At 42.4% G+C, this 22,247-nt stretch overlaps 3 protein-coding genes across 19 annotated transcripts in view; 1 reads left to right on the top strand and 2 right to left on the bottom strand.

Annotated features, from left to right (window-relative positions):
• Positions 1-9,589, bottom strand: part of ALG9 (ALG9 alpha-1,2-mannosyltransferase) — a 115,856-nt gene extending 106,267 nt beyond the window's left edge. For 2 of the 12 annotated variants that reach the window (XM_038536184.1, XM_038536185.1), the window contains exons 1-3: positions 3,294-3,513; positions 2,300-2,438; positions 596-730 (exon numbers count right to left, since the gene is read on the bottom strand). Coding sequence is in view for 7 of the 12 variants with exons in the window: in XM_038536188.1 (XP_038392116.1) it covers positions 596-730; positions 2,300-2,438; positions 3,298-3,428 (405 nt within the window). In the remaining 5 variants the exon portion in view is untranslated. Of the gene's footprint in view, positions 1-595; positions 731-2,299; positions 2,439-2,633; positions 2,888-3,293; positions 3,518-5,727; positions 5,784-8,109; positions 8,331-9,449 lie in introns of those variants that run through there. The other 10 variants (XM_038536191.1, XM_038536193.1, XM_038536187.1 and 7 more) reach the window with 10 other exon arrangements.
• FDXACB1 (ferredoxin-fold anticodon binding domain containing 1) lies at positions 6,769-12,114 on the bottom strand. 2 transcript variants are annotated; one of them, XM_038536196.1, is made up of 5 exons: positions 11,675-12,107; positions 11,293-11,449; positions 9,801-10,004; positions 9,450-9,608; positions 6,769-8,449 (listed from the first exon to the last, which is right to left on the bottom strand). In XM_038536196.1, the coding sequence occupies exons 1-5, from the start codon at positions 11,844-11,846 to the stop codon at positions 7,270-7,272; spliced, it is 1,872 nt and encodes a 623-aa protein (XP_038392124.1). In that variant the 5' UTR covers positions 11,847-12,107; the 3' UTR covers positions 6,769-7,269. The 2 variants fall into 2 exon arrangements, with proteins under 2 accessions (XP_038392124.1, XP_038392125.1); XM_038536197.1 differs by lacking the exon at positions 9,450-9,608 and having other exon boundaries at positions 11,675-12,114.
• On the top strand, positions 11,901-17,907 carry C5H11orf1 (chromosome 5 C11orf1 homolog). Of its 5 annotated transcripts, XM_038536199.1 has the most exons (7): positions 11,901-12,176; positions 12,361-12,491; positions 13,554-13,678; positions 13,827-13,962; positions 14,728-14,958; positions 15,449-15,515; positions 15,780-17,907. In XM_038536199.1, the coding sequence occupies exons 3-7, from the start codon at positions 13,659-13,661 to the stop codon at positions 15,959-15,961; spliced, it is 636 nt and encodes a 211-aa protein (XP_038392127.1). In that variant the 5' UTR covers positions 11,901-12,176; positions 12,361-12,491; positions 13,554-13,658; the 3' UTR covers positions 15,962-17,907. The 5 variants fall into 5 exon arrangements, 4 of the variants coding, with proteins under 4 accessions (XP_038392127.1, XP_038392130.1, XP_038392128.1 ...); XM_038536200.1 differs by lacking the exons at positions 13,554-13,678; positions 13,827-13,962 and having other exon boundaries at positions 11,913-12,176; XM_038536202.1 differs by lacking the exons at positions 12,361-12,491; positions 13,554-13,678; positions 13,827-13,962 and having other exon boundaries at positions 11,906-12,176.
• The last annotated feature ends 4,340 nt before the right edge of the window (positions 17,908-22,247 follow it).

Raw genomic sequence — 22,247 nt, 5'->3', positions numbered from 1 at the left:
GACATGAATAGACATTTCTCCATGAGGATGCAGAAAAAGAACTTATGTGCACTTGCTGGTGGGAATGCCAACTGCTGCAGCCACTCTGAAAAACAGTATGGAGGTTCCTCAGAAAATTGGTTAGGATCCAGTAACTGCACTACCAGGTATTTAGCCAAAGAAAACAAAAATACTAAATCAAAAGGATATATGCACCTCTGTGTTTACTGCAGCATTATTTACAATAGCCAAATTATGGAAGCAGCCAAATTATGGAAGCAGCCCAAGTGACCACAAATAGATGAACATATAAAGAGGCAGTATATACATACAATGGAATATTATTTGGCCATAAAAAAGAATAAAATCTTAATATTTGCAACGAATATGTAAATATCATACAGCAAACTAATATAACACTGTATGCTAACTATCCTGGACTTAAAATAAATTTTTACAAAGTTGCTACATTAATGTTTGTTGAATGAATGAACAATTATCTTTTCCAAAAAGAGTCCTCTCCTACTCACCAATCTATTTTGTCCTTTTCTGAAAACTGTTCCAGAGACTCACCTCTTGATCAGCTGTAATTGCTCTCAGGTTGGCCTGAACTTACCTTATTAGTTTGTAGAATTCTTGCATGAAATGCAGCTGGCCAGGCATGAAGCAACAGATAAGCATAGGACCGAATTGCATAAACTGGGGAATATTCCCAAGTCTGAAACCCCTTCCCATATATGAGGTAGTGTGTCTGAAAGGAAAGAACAGGCAGATTCAGGGTTAAGTTGACCAAAAAATCCCTGCTAAGAGGATATAGGTGAAGTTCTCAAGTAAAAATGTTAGTAAGACAAAGGTACACAGAAATGCTGAAATTCTCAATAAGATTTGCAACTATTAGATAAAAATCAAAATGACCCAATACTGAAAAATATTAGGGCATTATAATTTCTACAAGATTATTGCTTAGTCAATGTCAAAAGCTTGATCTTTACCCTCCATTTTTTAAAAAATACTCATTAACCAAAGGGTGCCTAGGTGTTAGTTAAGTGTCTGCCTTTGGCTCAGATCACGATCTCCAGGTCTTGGGATGGAGCCCTGCATCAGCAATGAGCATCTCATCGAGCTTCCTGCTCAAAAGGGAGTCTGCTTCTCTCTCTCTCTGTCCCTCTCCACCTGTCACTCTCTCAAAAGAATAAAATACTCATGAGATAAAACAAAAACTCTAAACCTGCATTTTCCTTTAACTACCTACACTAAGCATCTTTTAATGTGAAATGGGATCAGAAAATTTCACCTCTAAATTTTCTGCAATAGGAAGTCAGCAGACTTATAAATGGATAAATCATGAAATAAGCAGTTATAAGCATACTAGTTAGTAAAAATTTTTTTATTTTAGCAAACATCAGAAAAAAAAACAACCAAAAAAGTTGAAAGAAAGCAGTCACCTTTAGGAACTGGGATTTGGCTATAAGAAGTGCAACAGAGCTACTGTTTTCCCTTTCAGCTCTGTAGTAGTTCACTTTTTTTTTTAGATAGATTTATTTATTTATTTATTTATTTATTTATTCATTCATTCATTCATTCATTCATTCGAGACACACACAGAGAGAGAGGCAGAAACACAGGCAGAGGCAGAAGCAGGCTCCGTGTAGGGAATCCAATGCAGGACTTGATTCCGCCGGCATTATGCCCTGAGCCAAAAGCAGATGTTCAACCGCTGAGCCACCCAGGCGTCCTAGTAGTTGTTAACTTTAAAAATTATCTCAAAGTATTATTTTGATTTAAAACAAATTTAAGAAAATTACAAATTACATCTTTCTGTGAAAGTCCCATTTTCCTATGACCTTCAACAATAGGTAAATGACCAGCTTAGAACACAAAAGCAAGGGGCACCTTGGTGGCTCAGCGGTTGAACATCCGCCTTTGGCTCAGGTTGTGTTCCCGGGGTCCTGGGATCCAGTCCTGCATCCGGCTCCCCACAGGAAACCTGCTTCTCCCTCTGCCTATGTCTCTGCCTCTCTCTCTGTCTCTCATGAAAAAATAAATATTTGAAAATAAAAAGAATACAAAAGTGAAAATAAAGTTGCTTTACTATCAGTCACACTTGTACATTATTTGTATCCTGATTGGCAACAACTTCCCAAGTGGTGAAATCAAGAAAAGAAAAAAAAGAAAAGAAAAGAAAAGAGAAAAGAAAGAAAAGAAAAGAAAAGAAAAGAAAAGAGAAAGAAAGAAAGAAAGAAAGAAAGAAAGAAAGAAAGAAAGAAAGAAAGAAAGAAAGAAAGAAAGAAAAGAAAAGAAAACTAAAGAAATCACCTACGGGTTCCCAGTAGTTGAATGTTTCATCACAGTCAGAGATGTTGCTCAGGAGAGCAGCACACAACCGTGCTGAGAGCAGACACTTGAAAGCAGTAGATCCTTCAGGGGCCCAGACTTGTCCTGCTTTGTTCCCAGATAACCTGCTCAGAAGCAAAGAGAGACGTGTCAGGAAGACCTAGTACGGCCCAAACTAGACAGAAATGACAAGAATGGCAAGGACATCAAAGCACACTTAAGTCAACTAAAAAGTTAGCTGTAGAATACAGAAGCCAGGGACCAAGAACTGAATCGTATTCTTTTTAGTCCCCGTTTTTAATGAGTAGGCTTATTCGTACTTTTAATTCACTGCCTCAATGGCACTCCTGGGAGGCCACAAAGCTCTCGTTCTCCTGTTCTTTCTTCTCTTTAACAAGGTCACTACTTTCCACGGCCTTAACTCATTTCGCCACTTGTTCAAACGCACGGAGGCCTCATCCGGGCGAAGCAGAGAACCTCCTCCGGTTCCGAGGTCCGGCGCTCCTCCCCCGCGCCCCGGGAGCTGGACGGGAAGCGGCGGCAGGTGCCGGAGGGGGCGGGGGTCGTGGGCCGGCCCCGCAGAGGGAGGGGCTGGGCTCTGCGGGCGACGAGGGAAACCGAGAGAGGCCGCCGGGAAAGGTCTCCCTCGGGGGCTCGGCCAGCTGCGACCGCGACGCCAGCCCGCCCGGGGCCTGGCCAGCAGCCTCGGGGCCGCCCTCCGGGCTCCCTCCCCGGCGACACGGAGCCCGGGGCGGGGGGCGTCCGGGAAGAGCAGAGCACCCGGGGGAGGAGCCCGGCAGGCCTGCCCCCGCCGCGCCGCCCCGCGCCGCCCCGCGCCGCCCCGCCCCGCGGAGACCCCCGCGCGCCAGCCCCCGCCGCCTCGGCCGCCCCGCGCCAGCCCCGGCCGCCCCCCGCCGCCCCCCGCCGCCCCGCGCCGCCCCGGCCGCCACGCCCCCGCCGCGCCCGCCGCGCCCGCACACCTACTCGGTCCGCGGCTCCGCGCCGCTCGCCTCGCGGCTGCACAGCAGCTCCCGCAGCTTGTCCGCCGCGGACACCGTGTCCCCGCCGCTGCCCCCGACCCCCTTCGGGCGCTGACGAGCCCCTCGGCTCGCCATGGCACGCGTGGAGAAAGAGGTCCGGTTCCGAACCCTACGAAGGCGGCAAGCGCGGAGACATAGATTTGGCTGGCAACGGTGTCCGCTGAGGGACAAAAGACCTTGACATGCGCAGAGAAGACTAAGTAATAGCGCGTTTGGGCCAATTGGGGCAAACCCCGAGGTAGAAACGAAATGGGACCTGAGACTTGACTTGCACCACCATAGCTACCCGCTTTCCACATGTTTGTAACTATGGGCATTCATCCCTCCGTCCGCTGCTCTCTTCCTCACTCTTCAATACCAATGGAAAGTAGCTAAGGTATTTATCCAGTTAAAAATCACAGCACAGCAGCAGATGAAAGGGGAGGTCCTTAAAAGGTCACTGACACCTTGCCCTCTCTGTATTTTGGGGAGCGTGATAGAGACAGCCTGTAGCTAATTAACTGTTTCAGTAATTACAGACAAAGCTGTAATGGCAGAACAGAGAATAAGAAAAATGAAAGCCTGAAGAAATTCTGTGCAACCAATGCAACCTGGCACTGCTATTGCTACTACAACAATTCGGGAAGCATTTTACATACTTTATCCTTTTTAAGTGTAATATAACAACCTTGTTCTTATCAATAAGTAAACTGAAGTCCAAGGTTGCATAAGGAGGAAATGGTGGAGCCCTATTCCAACTCAGGTCTGTCTTATTACAAAACCCATGCTTTTCCCAGGAGGAGATTCGGAGGAAGAGCCTGATGTCTTATAGGTGATAGCATACCTCTGACCCTCAGGGGCTATTCATCTGTTCCTGATACCCTACCCACTGCCCCAGTCATAGAGTTCTGTCCCATACGTGGAGAGCTCTGTAGCAGTCGCTGAAATGTTTGTATAGGCAGTGCTAAAACGGGCCTTATAAGACACGTTAAAGGGACTTCTGTATGTGGCCAGGGAGGGGATGGGGCATAAGCAGTAGACAATTATGGAACGAAGAAATTTCATGGGTAAAAAGCAAACCTGCAGTAAAGGTAGTTATAACTTATAAAGCTAGGATGAGGGGATCCCTGGGTGGCTCAGCAGTTTGGCACCTGCCTTCGGCCCAGGGCGTGATCCTGGAGTCCCAGGATCGAGTCCCGCATCAGGCTCCCTGCATGGAGTCTGCTTCTCTGTGTCCCTGCCTGTGTCTCTGCCTCTCTCTCTCTCTCTCTCTCTCTCTCTGTGTGTGTGTGTCTCTCGTGAATAAATAAATACAATCTTTAAAAATAAAAAAATAAAGCTAGGATAACGGTTAAAAGACAAAAGTAGTAAAATCAATTATATCTAAAAAAGGGACTCATGAAATAAAAAGATGTAAAATAGGACAACATATACATAAAATGTGGGGGGGGTAACAATGAAGTTCTTTTTGAAGGTGTTGAAACTTAAATGCCTCTCAACTTTAATAGACATTGCTACCTTAAGATGTTATATAGAGTGCCTCCTTAATCAAAAATCACCCTGTTTTCTCATTGCCTGCCAAATGAAAGTACAAATTCCATATTCTAGCATTCAGTCTTTCATCACCTAAATCCAGCCCTATCCTATTTTTCTAATCTTATCTCCCACTACTTTCCTATGTACATTTACATTCCAACTAACTAGCCTGAAAAGTGCTCCAGCCACTCCCTTATCTATACCTCTGCCTGGAATGCACATCTTCCTTACCTGACAATCCTCCCATCACAACACTGCCGTTATTTTAAGATCCAGCTCAAATGCTACCTTGTCCATGTACTAGGCACCATTACGGATAGAAGATAGGTATAAATGAGGGACACCTGGGTGGCTCAGTCGGCTAAGCATCTGACTCTTGGTTTCTGCTCAGGATATGATCTCAGGGTCTGGAAATCTAGACCCATGTTGGGCTCAGCACTGGGCTTGGAGCCTGCTTCAGATTTCCTCCCTCTCCCTCTGCAACCCCCCTGCCCCGTGCATGTGTGTGCACTCTCTAATTAAAAATTTAAAAAGAACAAAGGTATAAGTCACATTACCTGCCCTCAATTAGTTTACAGTGAATGTAGAAAGCTGAGCAATAAATGTGTCCATAAGAGATCCCTCGATTCTTTACTCCACTCCCCAAAATGTAATGCCAGTGTTCCCATCCCCATTAATGATACTCCTGTTCTTGCAGATCAAAAACCATGCAGTCAGTACTGCTTGATTCCTGTTTAACCCCACACCCTTCCCCCATACACATATAGTTCTTCAGCATATCCTTTTAAATATTACCCAGCCCAACAACATCTTACCACCCTGATCCAGGTCACCATTATCTCTCATTGGCATTAATTACCTCCTAGTTTGTATCTTGGCTTCCATTCTTATCTTTCTACATGCTTTTCTCCAAATAAAAGAACAAATAAGACAGTTATTTCCCTCCCAGAGTTTACAATATAATTCCAATCTTCGGAGCCTAACTATTCATTAACAGGAACATACATTAATTAACATTAGAGGACTCTAGAGTCCTGGTCTGAGCCAATCTCCCAGTGTCTCTGAGAGATGCTTAAAATAGTAAGCTCCAAAATCCAGGAGGGCAAAGTTTAATCAATCACATGGAGTGGTTACTAGTGAAGACTAGGGAAAGAAAAACAACAATGGCAGAAGGAATATGAGCTTTATTTTTTTTAAGATTTATTTATTTATTCATGAGAGATACAGAGAGAGGCAGAGACAGAGGCAGAGGGAGAAGCAGGCTCCATGCAAGGAGCCAGATGTGGGACTCAATCCGGGGTCTCTAGGATCATGCCCTGGGCTGAAGGCGGCGCTAAACCGCTGAGCCACCCAGGCTGCCCCAAATATGAGCTTTTTTTTTTTTTTTTAAGATTTATTTATTTATTCATGAGAGATACAGAGAGAGCCAGAGACACAGGCAGAGGGAGAAGCAGGCTCCCTGCAGGGAGCCGGATGTGGGACTTGATTCTGGGACTCCAGGATCATGTCCTGAGCTGAAGGTAGGCACTAAACCCCTGAGCCACCCAGGGATCCCAAATATGAGCTTTAGAGTCAGACAAATCCAAGTGTGAAGTCTATATCTGACATAAATTCGTTCCATGACTTCAGCAATAGTCAACCATGGAATACATATTATCATGATGATGCCAATACTAATTATGGTACACTTTCATGGAATAAATATTATCATGATGATGCCAATACTAATTATGGTGCACTTTCAACTTACCCAAGCTAATAAATGTTGGTCTGACTCAAAAAACCACTCTTGTAAATTGATTTAGTGAGATAACACAAAAGGGTTAAAAGAAGAGGAATTGGCAGTGTGAAAAAATATGACACTGAAGTTCTATTGCATCTTCAGGGATAAAGTATCTAAAATACAAGATGCTGTTTTATTTGTTTTCCTAGTCATGACTCAGGATCAAAATACAGTACAACTCCATAGGTCACCAATCCCACCACAGTCTATGAGTTTAAGTGACAAAGCCCCAAGTTTCTTTGGAGTCAACTAACATTGGCTAGAGTACCAAGGTAAAAGACTTTACAAAAAACACAGTCTGGAAAGAATTACCAGTTACAAATTGGTCTTTTTCTTTTCTTTCTTTCTTTCTTTTTTTTTTTTTTTTTACAAGATTTTATTTGAGAGAGAGAGCACACAACCAGTGCGAAGGGGCAGAGGAAGAGGGAGCAGCAGACTCTCTGCTGAACATGGAACCAGACAACATGTTGGGCTCAATCCCAGGACCCCAGGATCATGACCTGAGCTGAAGGCAGATGCTTAACTGAGTGAGCCACTCAAGTGTCCCCAAATTGTCTTTTTCATCTGCACCTGCACTCACACCCACAAAGATTACTCTGGAGAAGTAAATTTATTAAACTATCGAGGTATTACATGTAGTCTTTGCTGAATCTCTTTCCTAAACTGTAATTGCATTGATGCCACCTGCTGCCGAGTGAGGGCCTTGTCACAGGTCTGATATGTCAATCTATAGCAGAGACTGACCTGTTGAGTCTTGGGATGCTGGAAACGACTAAGGAATTGTATGGATATGACAGTGTCCTGGGACACTGCTCGGGCCACTGTGTGAAACTCTAGTTCATCAAATTCTTTCTTCTTATCTAACCAAAAACTAATATCATGCACATAGCACGGAGGATACAGGGAATAGCTTTTAAAGGGTTCTATTTTCCCAGGAACAAAATTCTTCAGGAAACGGGGATCAAAGGTCCACAACATCCTCCAGTCTGAGATACCCCAGACAAGCATTGTTAGTAGGTCCAAGTTCATAGACACAAACATAAAACTCTGGTCTTTGTGTATAATGCTTGTAGCAGATGTGACAGACCCAATAATCAGATCCTTGGCACAATCTGGGCCAAAATTATGAGACTTCACATAAATAAAATAATCTTTCCCATTTGGTTGAAAGACAAATTCCACTGAACTGCTCAGCTTAGAGCCCTCCAGCAATGTCTGGGTCAGAAGGCTATCAAGAGTGCCCTTCAGGTGATCCAGCAGTGACTGAAGATAATGATCCTTCAGATTTTTATTAAACCCAAGGATAAATAAAATCTCATGAAATGCTGGCATTGTGAAAGGCAAGATAAAGCACTTCCGAAAGACAGGTCCACTGAGGACGTGTAGGGAACCTGGGAAGAAGCCTGGTGCTTGGATGACAGCCTGAACATGAACTAGGAGAGAAGGTCTAAGGCACACCTTATTTTGGCCATAGATTTCTTCATGAGCTTCTTCCTTGCTGTCTAATCCAGGATCCTTGAGAAGATTAAGTTCTGAAAATAACACTAGAAAGTCCTTCATGTCTTGTGTTGTCCCACCAGTCAGGGACTCAGAATTTGAGTTATCTTCACAGAGACTAATCCAAAAGGCAGCCGACAGACTGTCACAGTTCCAGTAAGTGAGAACATTGGTGCTTCCCTCTGGCAGTAAAGGAAAGGAACAGTTCAGCCTCTTAAGAGGGAAAGCTTTGCCCAATTCAGCAATGAGCTTCTCATTAATGGTTTTGATGGGATGACAGGAAGGTGCTTCTAGGAAACCTCTGTTTAAACACACATAAAAATGACTTTTTAAACTTCAAACATAAATAATTATAATGGATCTAGAATTAAAAGCACAGGGATCCCTGGGTGGCGCAGCGGTTTGGTGCCTGCCTTTGGCCCAGGGCGTGATCCTGGGAGACCCTGGATCGAATCCCACGTCGGGCTCCCGGTGCATGGAGCCTGTTTCTCCCTCTGCCTGTGTATCTGCCTCTCTCTCTCCCTCTCTCTGTGTGACTATCATAAATAAATAAAAATTAAAAAAAAAAAGCACAAATAACTGTATAGAAAAGAATTATCTTTAAGGTGATTCCAAAAGCAAATTAAAAAATTCATCTACCAGAAACAGAGATCATGTGTTTCAGAACTCCGATAGCCACCATTCTTACAATATACCAGAAAATATGACAAAGTTTACTTTTTTAAAGGTTTATTTATTTATTCATGAGAGACACAGAGAGAAAGATGCAGAGACATAGGCAGGAGAAACAGGCTCCCCACAGGGAGCCCGATGCAGGACTGTATCCCAGGACCCCAGGATCATACCCTGAGCCAAAGGCAAACGTTCAACTGCTAAGCCACTCAGGTGTCCCAATATGACAAAGTTTAATTCTAAAAAGGCTTGTGGGGCAGCCCGGGTGGCTCAGCGGTTTAGCACCACCCAGTGCGTGATCCTGGAGATCTGGGATGGAGTCCCACATCAGGCTCCCTGCATGGAGCCTGCTTCTCCCTCTGCCTGTGTCTCTGTCTCTGTCTCTCTCTCTCTGTGTGTCTCTCATAAATAAGTAAAATCTTAAAAAATAAAAATAAAAAAATAAAAAGGCTTGTGTAAGGTCAGACTGACAACTATTCATAGCATGAACATCATGAACAATTTATCCATGAAATTAACATTTTTTTTTGAAATTAATTAACAATTTATCCATTTAATATATGGTTGCCATCAAGTCAATCAGGATACAACTAGAGATAGAAGTAATTTCTGGTAAAACAGCAGGTTACCTGTTCAACTTTCCTACAAGTGCTTCTGGTTCTGGAAAGGAAAACCACCGGTCACCCAGTTTGATCCTGAAGGTTCTGGGTTGTGAACACCCAAAGGGTAAGCTCCGGGTGAAGATATGGTTCAAAGCACCTTCTACATGAAAGGACTTATCTTGACTCCTGCCAAAATAGTCACCAAGTATGGAGTCTGTCATTTATTTAATTAATTAACTAATTCATTGTCATTTTTTTTAAAAGCAAGTATTTCTAGAGACTAAAGCAGGAAGTTGGTAGAGGAAAGTTTGACTAAGAGATTTTTTTTCATTATTAGTATAAGAGATGAAAAAAGGCTAGGCTTCTGTTATTACTTACCTATATCCAGTGCACTTGTACCCTGGCACAGACTCACAGCTGAAGGGATGCACCTCACTTAAAATGAATCCTCCCAGAGCAGCCATGGCAACCACCTGCCAGCTGTTGTGCCATTCTCTCCTTGGCTTATCAGCAGAAGTCCCACCTTGTCCTCTACACAATGCCACATGGACTTCTCCTTCCTCTGCAAGAACATCTTTACAGCTAATAGGGGGAAGAGAGCACCAGCAATTTATCAGAAACAAGTTGAAATTATCATAGGAAGTAACCTATACATACCTGGCTTGGCTGTAAAATAATTAAAATACAATCATATCTATTTACAAAGGTCTATAAGACTTCACACATGCAAAGGAAGTAGCTGGAAGTAAAACCGTAAATTCAATGTTCAACTCATAACTGATACTAGTGGCTGACCAGGGTATTATCTGGCTTTGTATCTGCATTGTTCATCTAATGTCATAGAAAGGTCAATGTCTGCAGAATTCCTATACATGATTCACTGATTGGGCTGTTTTTCCCAGTTCAGTTGTTCATTTCACTCCCTTCCTATTAAAATTTCATATTTAAAATACTAACTTATGGGGATCCCTGGGTGGCTCAGCGGTTTCGCGCCTGCCTTTGGCCCCGGGCGCGATCCTAGAGTCCCAGGATCGAGTCCCGCGACGGGCTCCTGGTGCATGGAGCCTGCTTCTCCCTCTGCCTGTGTCTCTGCCTCTCTCTCTCTCTCTATCATGAATAAATAAATTTTTAAAATCTTTAAAAAAAAACAATCCTGGCTGTGTGGGGCACCTGGATGGTTAAGCTTCTGCCTTCAGTTCGGGTCATGATCCCGGGGTCCTGGGGTCGAGCCCGGAATCAGGCTCCCTGCTTACTGGAGAACCTGCTTCTCCCTCTGACCCTCCCCCAGCTCGTGCACTCTCTTTCAAATTAATTTTTAAAACCGTAAAAAAAAAAAAAAAAAAAAAAAAAATCCTGGCTATGTGAAGTTTCTTGACAACTATGACGCCTAGAGACCTCCCATACAGTACCATGTTTTGGTAAAGTAGTGTAAAGCACTATTTTAAGTTCACATTAATCTGAGGTAGTTCCCATCAATATCCTCATTTTATGGATGAAGAAGCAAAAGCAAGTAAGGATCAAGTAAGCTTACCCCAAATCACATAACTATTAAGTGGTGGGTGGGGATTTTGAATCCATGTTTTTGGCCATCAGATTATACTGGCTACCATTATTTTGCATTATCCAAAATAGGTGTTCCTCCCTTTACACGCCCAAGAGCACACTATTTGTACTTTTATTTAACATTTAGGGTGACACGTCTGCCTTTCCAACTAGACTGTGGGTTCCTCTGGAGCTTTACATTAGCTCTAAAACCTATCATAGTAACTTGCACACATATGCCCTATTTCCCAAACTAAAATATAGGAGGGCAGTAACTGTGTAACGTACATCTTAAACATTTTACTTTTGAGTGGTCTCATTTCCTCACCTCTGGAAAAACTTGGCAAGCAGTTCCCTGTTCTTAGCTACTCCAGCTTTGCGTCCACAGTGGGGAAAATTAAAATAAATTCGATCAAACTCCCTGGGGTGCAGTTCCAAGGCATCTGCCAGACGGGTGCAGTCCACACAAAAAAGTATCTCAGTACCTGGCATGAAATACAGACAGGAGGGTGTCTCAACACCTGAATCCCTCCCTAACCTGTACCTTGCAAGACAACCCAGGTGCAAGCCCACAGCTGGCTTTCAGGGAACCGGATGCTCAGGAGCAACCCCCGCGCGCCCTGGGGCCGCCCGCACGCCCCCTCCTTTCACTTCCGGCCGTGCCAGCAGCGGGGCGGGGCGGGGCTTCGCGGAGGGGCTGGCCTAGCTACCTCGCTCGCGCAGGCGCCGCAGATTCTCCCGGGCCACGGGATCCCGGGCCACGTCGGCCGCGCGCTGCAGGCAGGTGGCGGTTACACGGGTGCTCCCGTCCAGGGTCTCGCTCAGCGCAGCGGCGAAGGAAAAATTCCCCTCCCCAACCAACAGGAGGCGCCGAGGGGCCATGGCCGGCACTTGCTCCCCGCTCACGTCCTCGGAGGCGCCAGTTGTTACGTCACTTCCTCCGTTGGGGGGGGTGGTCTCTACTGGCCTCTCCCTCGGTCGCCGGTTGATGATGCGTCGTCAGCGTCCTGTTGTCCTGAGAGACGGGTGCCGCCAGTTCGGGGGGAGGGCAGGGGGTAAAGAGCTATGAGTGCAAAAGGGGACTCCGACCATCCCGTCCCCTCCCTTCCTCGCACCCTCAGGAGGGCCAAGATCAATTCCTTTTAGCCCGAGCGCTGCCCTGAGGGACTTCGTCACACCTGCATGAGATCACAAGCAGGCACCAGCGCACAGGTGCGGGCCCAGGGAGAGGCGAGGTCTGAGTGAAGGGAGTGGGGCGGGGCTGAGGTCCAGGGGCGCCCTGTAGGGTACTGTCGCAGAGGGTCTAAGAACAACCTTCCGTAATGGCTGCCTCCCTTTGTCTCTGCTGCTCGAGATTTCTCCAGGTGCTTCTCTCTCCTACCTTTTATTCATTTAGGAAATACCAAGTGCCTATTATGTGCCAGGCCTCCGTGCGGGCGGCGAAATACATGGGTGACCAAGATGTGGCCTGTGAATTCACTGAGCTTACAGTCTCGTGGAGACCGCACAGCGAAGGAGGCAGCCCTGGTACAGTGGGATGCGGCGCTACGAGGAGTCGTTCAGGGTGCAATAGGGGCACAGAAGGACCTAGAACCTCACCAAGTTCCGGGATGAAGTGGAAACATTCCCTGAGTGAAGTGAACCTGAACTGAAACCCAAGAGGAGTAGGGAGCACCTGAGGGGCTCAGTCGGTTAATCGTCTGCCCTTCAGCTCAGGTCATGTTCCCAGACCTGAGATCCTGAGGGATCTGAGATCCAGGGGACCTCGGGCTCCCTGCTCGAGGAGGAGTCTGCGTCTCTCTGTCCCTCTGCCTGCCGCTCCCCCTGCTTGTGCACGCGCTCTCTCTCTCTCCCTAGCTCGCTCTCTCAAGTAAATATTTTTAAAAGGAAAAGAGGGACGCTTGGGTGGGTCAGTGGTTAAGCGTCTGCCTTTGGCCCAGGGCATGATGCTGGAGTTCTGGGATCAAGTCCCGATATCGAGTCCCATATCAGGCTCCCTGCATGGAGCCTGCTTCTCCCTCTGCCTGTGTCTCTGCCTCTGTGTGTGTGTGTGTGTGTGTGTGTGTGTGTGTGTGTGTGTGTCTCATGAGTAAATAAATAAAATCGTTAAGAGGCAGGAGGAACAATATATGCAAAAGCATGATGGAGAAACAGAATAGTTGAATTTGGCTGAAATGTAGTTGGAGAGTGGGTAACAGAGGAGATTGAAGAGGTAAGCAGGGGCCAGGTCATACAGAACACCCTAAGCCATTTTCACAACTTGAGTCTTACTCGGAAAACAGTGGCCATCTTTTAAATAAGAAGATGACACAATTAGATTTTCATTTTCACACCATTCTTTACTATGGAGAAAGGATTGGAGAAGACCAAGGCTGATGGCAAGATCTGATAGGTGACTACAGCAATAATGGTGGCAAAAGCTGGTAGTGATCTAAAATGGAACTTGGCAGTAAGGATGGAGGGTAGTGGTCTGATTAAAAAATCAATAAGACCTAGAAATTGGATGGATGTAAGAGGTAGAAAGAGAAGTCAGAGTCAAAGATAAGCCCAAGTGGACAACTGAGTGGATGTTGATGTCTGTCCTTACAGCTCCAAGGACAGTGTCACTTTGGTCTACAGTGTGGGTACCAGGCTTGTCAGATTTTGTGGGACCAATTACTCTGTAGTCATCATGCTATTTGTTGACATCAGTGCATGCATCTCTCTTCACAAAGGTACATGATATGAGGGCAGTTACCTTTAAAGCTGCAGTATTGGCTTTGTCCCTACCTGTGGAAAGGTGGCTTGGTGGGTGGTGTCTCCCAGATCATGACCTCCTGGCCATGGTGATCCGGGTGACCTACATTCTTTCTTTGCCTGGAGAACGGGACGGCCAGGTTTGGTGATATCTCTTCCCTTAAAGAAAATGGAACAGCTGGATAAGATTTGCTATCACTTATCTACAAATTCTTCAAACAATACAAGCCACTCAGCATCAAAATACTGTTCATCAGTGAAGGTATTGTCTTACCCCCCAGCCAAGGGACCACAGTCATCTTTTGGCCCAAAATTAAAATGGCTAGGCTTTTGATTCCTTACAAAAAATTGAAATTCAGACATTGGTCATCTGATATGTGCAAAGCACCATTGACTGGGATAGCAGGCAGAATGAGAGGTATGATAATAAGATACAGGTCCTGTCCTCAAGGTATGTACACAGTTCAGTATAGGAGATTCAACACATACTTGAAGAACTTCAGCGTATGGTAGAAAGCTAACGATATGAAGATACCATTCTGTGTGAGACAAAGGAGAGAAAAGTTAACTTGGGAGACATCATGAAAGAAGTGGCATTTGAGCTGAGTCCAAAAGGAAGGAAACTATCATTTATTGAACTTTTGTTGTGTTAAATAGTTATCCAACTTTCACTTTTCCTTATTCTCTTGGACTATAGCAATATTCTTAGACCTTAAACTCTTACATCTCTAAATTTCTTGAACATTTAGCTAGTTTTCCATATAGTATTGGGGATACTGAAGGTTTTCCTGCCTCTTTAGGGGGTGGCATTTAATGTCTGCCATCTGCTACTTTTGATTGAGAGGATAGTTCAAAGGATTCAGGGACTAGGAGAGAAAGAAACAGAACCACAATTAAACTGGGAGAAGAGCCTAGATTCTTAGGAAGGTGTACTTATGTTATACTTGGCCAAGGATAAAGAAGGGATGAATGCCTTCTCTATTCCCTAGTTTATGCAACTTGCCTTTCTGTTCTCACTTTTTCCCAGAGACAGTCCCTCGCCTATTTCCTTGCAAACCCACACTATGGCAGCCTCATTAATGCAGATGGACATGCTGAAATATGGACAGATTGGAATGATATGTCCAAGTTTTTCCAATATGGATGGAGATGTACCACTAATGAGAATTCCTATTCAAATCATACCCTGATGGGAAACTGGAACCAGGAAAGATATGACCTGAGGAATATCGTGCAGCCCAAACCCTTGCCTTCCCAGGTAATCTAACTTTCTCTTCTGTTTCCTTCCATTAGCAAAAGAAATGCCAATGGCCATTTAAGAGGTAGAAATCTGAGAACTTCCATGCCGAGATCTCTCAGGCTTCTCTACTCAGTGAGGTGGTTGGGGGTGGACAGCAGTCTTTAACTGGAATGTCTGTCCTACTATACTATCAAGTTGAATAGTAAAGTATTCAAAGTATGGGTAGTACTCTTTCTCTTGCTTCTCTTTAGACTTTATTCATCTACATAAGTATATGTCTTCTCACTCAGGCTGCCTACCTAGATTTGTCATTTATCTGCATTTTGCCCGTAAATGTTTCCTTAACAAACAAACAAGCAAACTTACAAAGGATATGAAAGTTAGTAGACATAGACCTCTAGTTAATCTAAAATATGACAGCATGTTAGAATTCATGTAATTGTGTCCTTTATTTCCCAATATTAGGTGTATACTCCTATATTTTTAACTAATTGGTTTTTCTTTCCAGTTTGGACACTATTTTGAAACAACGTATGACATGAGCTATAACAACAAAAGGCCACTTTCAACTCATAGTAGGTGGACTGTTCTTTTCAATCTTTATATACTCAGGACTTAACTCTGTGCCTGGAACATAGAAGGAACTCAAATAAAAGTAAATTGAAAAAAAAAGTAAATTGAATGAGTAAATAAGTGCATGAATGAGTAAATGATTTTTCTCTTTTCTCAATTTTGGTAGGACTCACTAAACTCAGAAATGTTCCCTCAGAAATAAGAGCGAGACCAGTTCCTTGTTGACTGATTCTACTTGTCTTTCCTTCCCTTTTCTCTTCCCCCAGGGTTTAAGAGAGAGCCTCACTGGTTTCCAGGACATCAGCCTGAGCTGGATCCTCCTCGATACAAATGCACAGAAAAGTCAACTTATATGGCTAGCTACTCAGAGCCTCCACTTGGGCATTACTCTGCCTGTGTGTGGAATCCTAGTAACTGCCAAGAGGTCCAGGATTCTAAGAAAAAATAAGAAGCTTCATTTTTCCAGAGTAAATTGTAGGAGGGAACACATTCTAAGCACAAGTAAGAATTTAGCTGACTATAATACAGTTTCACTCTCTGAATAAAGCACAGTAAATATTCCCTAACCCCTTTTTTGTTTGTTTTAATCAAGATTTAAATGTCAAATTTAAGTTAATTATGTCTGCTCTTAGTTCTCTGTTGCGAAGTTGTAGTAGGAGAGGATTAAAAAAGGATTATTTTAAATCTGCAACTACTTTGCTCTTCCCTACCTTCCATATGGCAGTACTGCAAGATCCAGCATGACTTGGGTTATGTTTGATGAGGCGCTTCCTGGATATAAGCCGGGTGGTCACCATCAGATATTGTAACTTTATCATGACCTTAATGAATATCCCCTCTTAAAGACTACAAAAAGGGGAAAAAGACTTTTTAAAATTATTATAATGAATTTAAAACATACAAAATTAGACAGAGTAGTATAATGAACTCCCATATACATTACCCAGCTTCAATAATTTATTTTTCATTTTTTCATTTTTCTAAAGATTTCATTTATTCATGAAAGACACAGAGAGAGGCAAAGACATAGGCAGAGGGAGAAGCAGGTTCCCTGTGGGGAGCCTGATGCGGGACTGGATCCCAGGACCCTGGGATCATGACCTGAGCCAAAGGCAGACACTCAACCACTGAATCAACCAGGTGCCCCAATAATTTATTTTTTAAAAGATTTTATTTATTTGGGGGAGAGAGAGATTATGAGTGAGAGCGAGAAAGAATCTGAAGCGACTCCACAATGAGCACAGAGCCCAAAATGGGGCTCCATCCTACAACCACAAGATCATGACCTGAGCTGAAACCAAGAGTTGGGCACTTAACCAACTGACACCCAGGCACCTAGCTTCAACAATTTATGACTGATCTTAACTATCCTTATATACTTTCTCTATTTATAAAATTAATTTTAGAGCAGATCTCAGAAATTATATCTTTTCATCTCCAAAGATTTCAGTATATATCTCAAAAAGATAAAAATCATCAATTTTTTATTCCCCCACAAAGACCATCAAGGCAACCTTTCATCAAACAAAGCTGAGGTATTAAACCTCTAGCAGGGAAGCACATCAACTTGACGCAATCTTTGTGAGAATTCAAAAGGGGGATGTTCGGGGAGGGTATCTTGAGAGATTTCGGGTAAGGACTAAACCAACAGTGGTTTAAGACAAATCTTTCAGAGCACCTGGGTGGCTGGGCAGTTGAGTGTCTGTCTTCCACTCAAGGTGGATCCCAGAGTCCTGGGATCAAGTCCCACATCAGGCTCCCCACAGGGAGACTGCTTGTCCTTCTGCCTGTGTCTCTGACTCTCTCTCTGTCTCTCATGAATAAATAAATAAAATCTTTAAAAAAAAAAAAAAAGATGGGTCTTTCAAAGTGGGGAACTGGTAGGGATTGAGACAGGATCGTGAATAGTTTGAGCTTAGTGAGCACAGGGAGGCAACAGTCTAAATTTTAACACATTTGAACTTATCAATATTTTCCTTTTTTATTTTGTCTCCTGTTTATTATGATAATATAATGGATGAAAGATGTCTCCCATGTATTTCCTCCCAAACGTTCATTATTTTATATTACAAACACAGATATGGAATTTATGTTGTATAGGATGTGAGATAATAACTGAGTTTTATTTTTTTCCATATGACTATCCAGTTTTCCCATTAATTATTAATAATTATTGAAAAGACCATACTTTCTCCACTGCTCTTGAACACCATTTTTATTGTAAATCAACTATCTGTGTATACTTGGGCCTTTTTCTGGGCCCTCTATTACATGCCATTGGCCTAACTGTCATTACATATGCTATCTTATCCACAATGCCTTAATTACTTTGCTATTGTAATTACGATAATTTTGTAAATCTTAATATAAAATAAATGAGATACTTTCACATTGTTTTTCTTCAAGAATGCCTTAACTATTTCTAACCCATTGAAGTTCTATATAAATTTTAGGATCAACTTGCCAAATTTTACAGAAAGATACCATTAGGGTATTGGTGGAAACCGCATTGCATTGTTAGATCAACTTAAGAATTTGAGTTATAGGGGCGCCTGAGTGGCTCCACGGTTAAGCATCCAACTCTTGATTTCCGCTCAGGTCATAATTTCAGGGTCATGAGACTGAGCTCTGCATTGGGCTCCCTACCCAGCTGGGAGTCAGCTCAAGATTCTTTCTCCCTCTGCCCCTCCCATTTGTTCCATCTCTTTCTCTCTCTCTAAAATAAACAAATACATCTTTTTAAAAATTTTAAGGGGCAGCCCGGGTTGCTCAGCGGTTTAGCGCCGCCTTCCGCCCCGGGCGTGATCCTGGGGACCCAGGATAGAGTCCCGCATCGGACTCCCTTCCCTACACGGAGCCTGCTTCTCCTTCTGCCTGTGTCTCTGCCTCTCACTCCCTCTCTGTGTCTCTTATGAATAAATAAGTAAAATCTTTAAAAAAAAAAACTTAAGATTTGAATTATTGCCTCTTACTAATTCTAGTACTTCATTAAAATATGTTCTTGAAATACGAATATTTTATAGGCACTTATTTTAAGTTTATGTTATATATCCTATTTCCTGTGTATCCAGCATATTTTTTAGGTAGTAGTAGTAGTAGTAGTAGTAAAATATATATGGCATAAACTTACCATTTTAATGATTTTTTAAAGTTATTTATTTTTATGATTTTATTTATTTATTTGAGAGTGCGGAGGGGAGGGGCGGAGGGAGAGGGACAAGCAGACTCCATGCTGAGCGTGGACTGAGCCCAATGTGGGGCTCCATCTCAGAACCCTGAGATCACAACCTGAGGCAAAATCAAGAGTCAGTCGCCCAATGTGGGGCTCAAGCTTACAACCCCAAGCTCAAGAGTCATACACTCTTACTGACTGAGCCAGCCAGGTTCCCTATTTTAACTATTTTTAAATGTACAATTTAGTGGCATTAAGTATATTCACAGTGTTGTGTGACTATTAGCACTGTTTCCGGAACTTTGTCATTATCCCAAACTGAAGCTCTGTACCAATTAAACACTGACTTCTCATTCCCCTCTCCTCCTAGCCCCTGACAACCACTGTTCTCCTTTCTGTCTCTATGAATTGGCCTATTCTAGAAACCTCATATAAGGGGAATCATGTCATATTTGTCCTTTTGTGTCTGGTTTATTTTATTTAGCTTGTTTTCAAGGTTCATCCACATATATTCCTTTTAAGACTGAATAATATTCCATTATGTATTTACTACATTTTTCTATTCCATTCATCTGTTAATGGATACTTGGGTTGTTTTTGCTATTTGTCTATTGTGAGTAATTCTGCTATGAACATTGGTGTACAAGTATCTGCTTGACTCCCCATTTTCAATTATTTTAGAGGTATACCTAGAAGTGGAATTGCTAATCATATGGTCATTCTGTATTTAACAGTTTGGAAATGCCCAACAACTGTTTTCCACCACATTTTTTTTTATATTCTCGCTCACAATGCACAAGGATTCTAACTTTTCCACATCCTTACTGACACTTATTTTGTTTTTTAGTTTTTGTTTTTATAATAACCATCCTAGTGGGTATAGAATGGTATCTGTTGTGGTTTAGATTGACACTTCCCTAATGGCTAGTGATCTTGAGCATCTTTTCATGTGCTGTTTAGCTATTTGTATATCTTTGGAGGAAAGTTTATTCAACTCCTTTGCCCATTCTTGAATAGAGTTGTTTGCCCTTTTGTTGTAGGAGTTCTTTATATATTCTGGATATTGATTTCTAGTCAGATACAGGATTCACAAATATTTTCTCCCATTCTGTGGATTGTACTTTCTTTCACTCCTTTACCAATGCCCTTTGATGCACAGAAGTTTTCAATTTTGATGAAGTTCTGTTTATCTATTTTTTCTTTTGTTGCCTGAACTTTTGGTGTCATATCCAAGAAATTCTTGCCAAAGTCAACATTATGGATATTTTCCCATAGGTTTTCTTCTAAGATTCTACCGTTTTCACCTTATAACTAAGTCTTTGAAAAAAGAAAAAAATGATTAAGTCTTTGATCCTTTTTGAATTAACTTTTTAGATGGTATAATGTAAGGGTCCAGCTTCATTCTTTTGCATGTGGAATGTCCAGTTTTTTCAGCATCATTTGTTGAAAAGACTATACTTTCCTCCATTAAATGGACTTGGTATCTTTGTCAAAAAAAACATTTAACCATATGCATAATGGTTTATTTCTGGCCTCTGTATTCTATTCCACTGGTCTATATATCTGTTTTTGTGCTAACACCCCACTGTTTTTTATTACTGTAGTTTGAAATAAGTTTTGAAATTAGGAAATATGAGTCTTCCAACTATGTTCTTATTTTTATTTTATTTTTTTAATATTTTATTTATTTATAGAGACACAGAGGGAGAATGAGAGGCAGAGACACAGGCAGAGGGAGAAGCAGGCTCCATGCAGAGAGCCTGACATGGGACTCAATCCAGAGTCTCCAGGATCACACCCTGGGCTGCAGGCGGCGCTAAACCGCTGCGCCACTGGGGCTGCCCTGTTCTTTTTAGATATTATTTTGGCTATTCAGGGTCCCTTGAGATTTCATATGAATTTTAGGGTAAATTTTTCTATTTATGGAAAAAGAGGTGTTAAAATTTTTAATAGGGATTCAAATAAATCTATAGATTGCTTTAGCTAGGTTGATATCTTGACAGTATTAAGTATTCTAGTCCATGAACATGTGATGTCTTTCCATTTATTTGTCTTTAATTTATTTCAGCCATTTTTTATTGTCTTCAGTATATAAGCCTTTTGCCTCCTTAGTTAAGTTTATTCATAGTATTTTTGATGCTGTTATAAATAGATTAGTTTTCTTTTTTTTTAAGATTTTATTTTATTTATTTATTCATGAGTGACACACAGAGAGAGGCAGAGAAGTAGACAGAGGGAGAAGCAGACTCCCTGTGGGGAGTCCAGTGCAGGACTCGATCACAGGACCCAGGATCACGATCTGAACCAAAGGCAGACGCTCAACCACTGAGCCACTCAGGTACCCTTTGATTTGTTTTCTTAATTTCCTTTTGGGATTATTCTCTGTTAGCATATAAAAATGTAGATGACTTTTGTATGTTGGCTTTGTATCCTGCAACTTTGGTGTATTTGTTTATTAGCTCTAGAGAGTTTTTGGTGAAATCTTTAGGCTTTCTACATGTAAGATCATGTCATCTATAAACAGATAATTTAATCCCTTCCTTTCCAATTTGGAAGCTTTTCTTTTTCTTACCTAATTACTCTGGCTAGAGCTGCCAATAATAGTGGCAGAAGCTGCCACCTCTATTGAATAAAAGTGGTAAAAGTGAAAATTCTTGTTTTGTTCCTGATCTTAAAGGAAAACCTTTTGATTTTCACCACTGGGTATGATGTTAGCTGTGAGTTTTTCATATACGGTCTTTATTTTGTTGAGGTAATTTCCTGCTATTCCTAATTGAGTGTTTTTATTATGAATAGATATTGAATTCTAATATTCTTTCTGCATCATTTGAGATTAGCATTTTTCCCGCTTCATTCTGTTAATGTGGTGTAGTACATTGATTTTTATATGTTTAATCAACTTTGCATTTCAGGAATAAATCTCATTTGGTTGCAAGGTATCCTCTTAATATGCTGCTAAATTCGGTTTTCTAGTATTTTATTGATTTTTGCATCAATATTCATAAGGAGCATTGGTCTATAGTTTTCTTGCAATATCTTTGTCTGGTTTCAGTATTGGGGGAATACTGGCATCATAGAATGAGTTAAAAACTGGGTGATGGGGTGCCTGGGTGGCTCAGTTAGGGAAGTATCTGCCTTCAACTCAGGTCATAGTCCCAGGGTCTTGGGATCGAGGCCCATCTGGCTCCCTGCTCAGCGGGGAGTCTGCTTCTCCCTCTCTCTCTGCCACTCCCCCTTGCTTGTACTCTCTGGCTCTCTCCCTGTCAAACAAGTAAATAAAATATTAAAAAAAAAAATGGGTGATGGACATTAGGAGGGCACATGATATGATGAGCATTTGGTATTATATAAGACTGATAAATCACTGACCTCTACCTCTGAAACTAATAATACATTATATGTCAATTAATTGAATTTTTTAAATTTTTAAAGATTTTACTTATTTATTTGACACGGAGAGAGGCAGCAGGCAGAGGGAGAAGAAGAAGCAGGCTCCCTGCGTGCTGAGCAGGGAGCACAATGTGGGCCTCAATCCCAGGACCCTGGGATCATGACCAGAGAG

The sequence above is a fragment of the Canis lupus genome, chromosome 5 (genome assembly GCF_011100685.1).
Source record: "Canis lupus familiaris isolate Mischka breed German Shepherd chromosome 5, alternate assembly UU_Cfam_GSD_1.0, whole genome shotgun sequence".
Taxonomy (NCBI): domain Eukaryota; kingdom Metazoa; phylum Chordata; class Mammalia; order Carnivora; family Canidae; genus Canis; species Canis lupus.
Note: the sequence above shows the minus strand (reverse complement) of the source record. Positions and strands in the feature narration are given on the sequence as shown.

Excerpts from the sequence above, each read along its gene's own strand:
- C5H11orf1 (XM_038536199.1), top strand. The coding sequence starts at position 13,659 with ATGCATCTCTCTTCACAAAG. Across the intron at positions 13,963-14,727 it reads AATACTGTTCATCAGTGAAG|AGACAGTCCCTCGCCTATTT; the intron begins GTATTGTCTTAC and ends ACTTTTTCCCAG. Across the intron at positions 15,516-15,779 it reads AAGGCCACTTTCAACTCATA|GGTTTAAGAGAGAGCCTCAC; the intron begins GTAGGTGGACTG and ends CTCTTCCCCCAG.
- FDXACB1 (XM_038536196.1), bottom strand. The coding sequence starts at position 11,846 with ATGGCCCCTCGGCGCCTCCTGTTGGTTGGGGAGGGGAATTTTTCCTTC. Across the intron at positions 10,005-11,292 it reads CTTGCCAAGTTTTTCCAGAG|CTGTAAAGATGTTCTTGCAG; the intron begins GTGAGGAAATGA and ends TCCCCCTATTAG. Across the intron at positions 9,609-9,800 it reads TACAAGTGCACTGGATATAG|GAGTCAAGATAAGTCCTTTC; the intron begins GTAAGTAATAAC and ends CTATTTTGGCAG.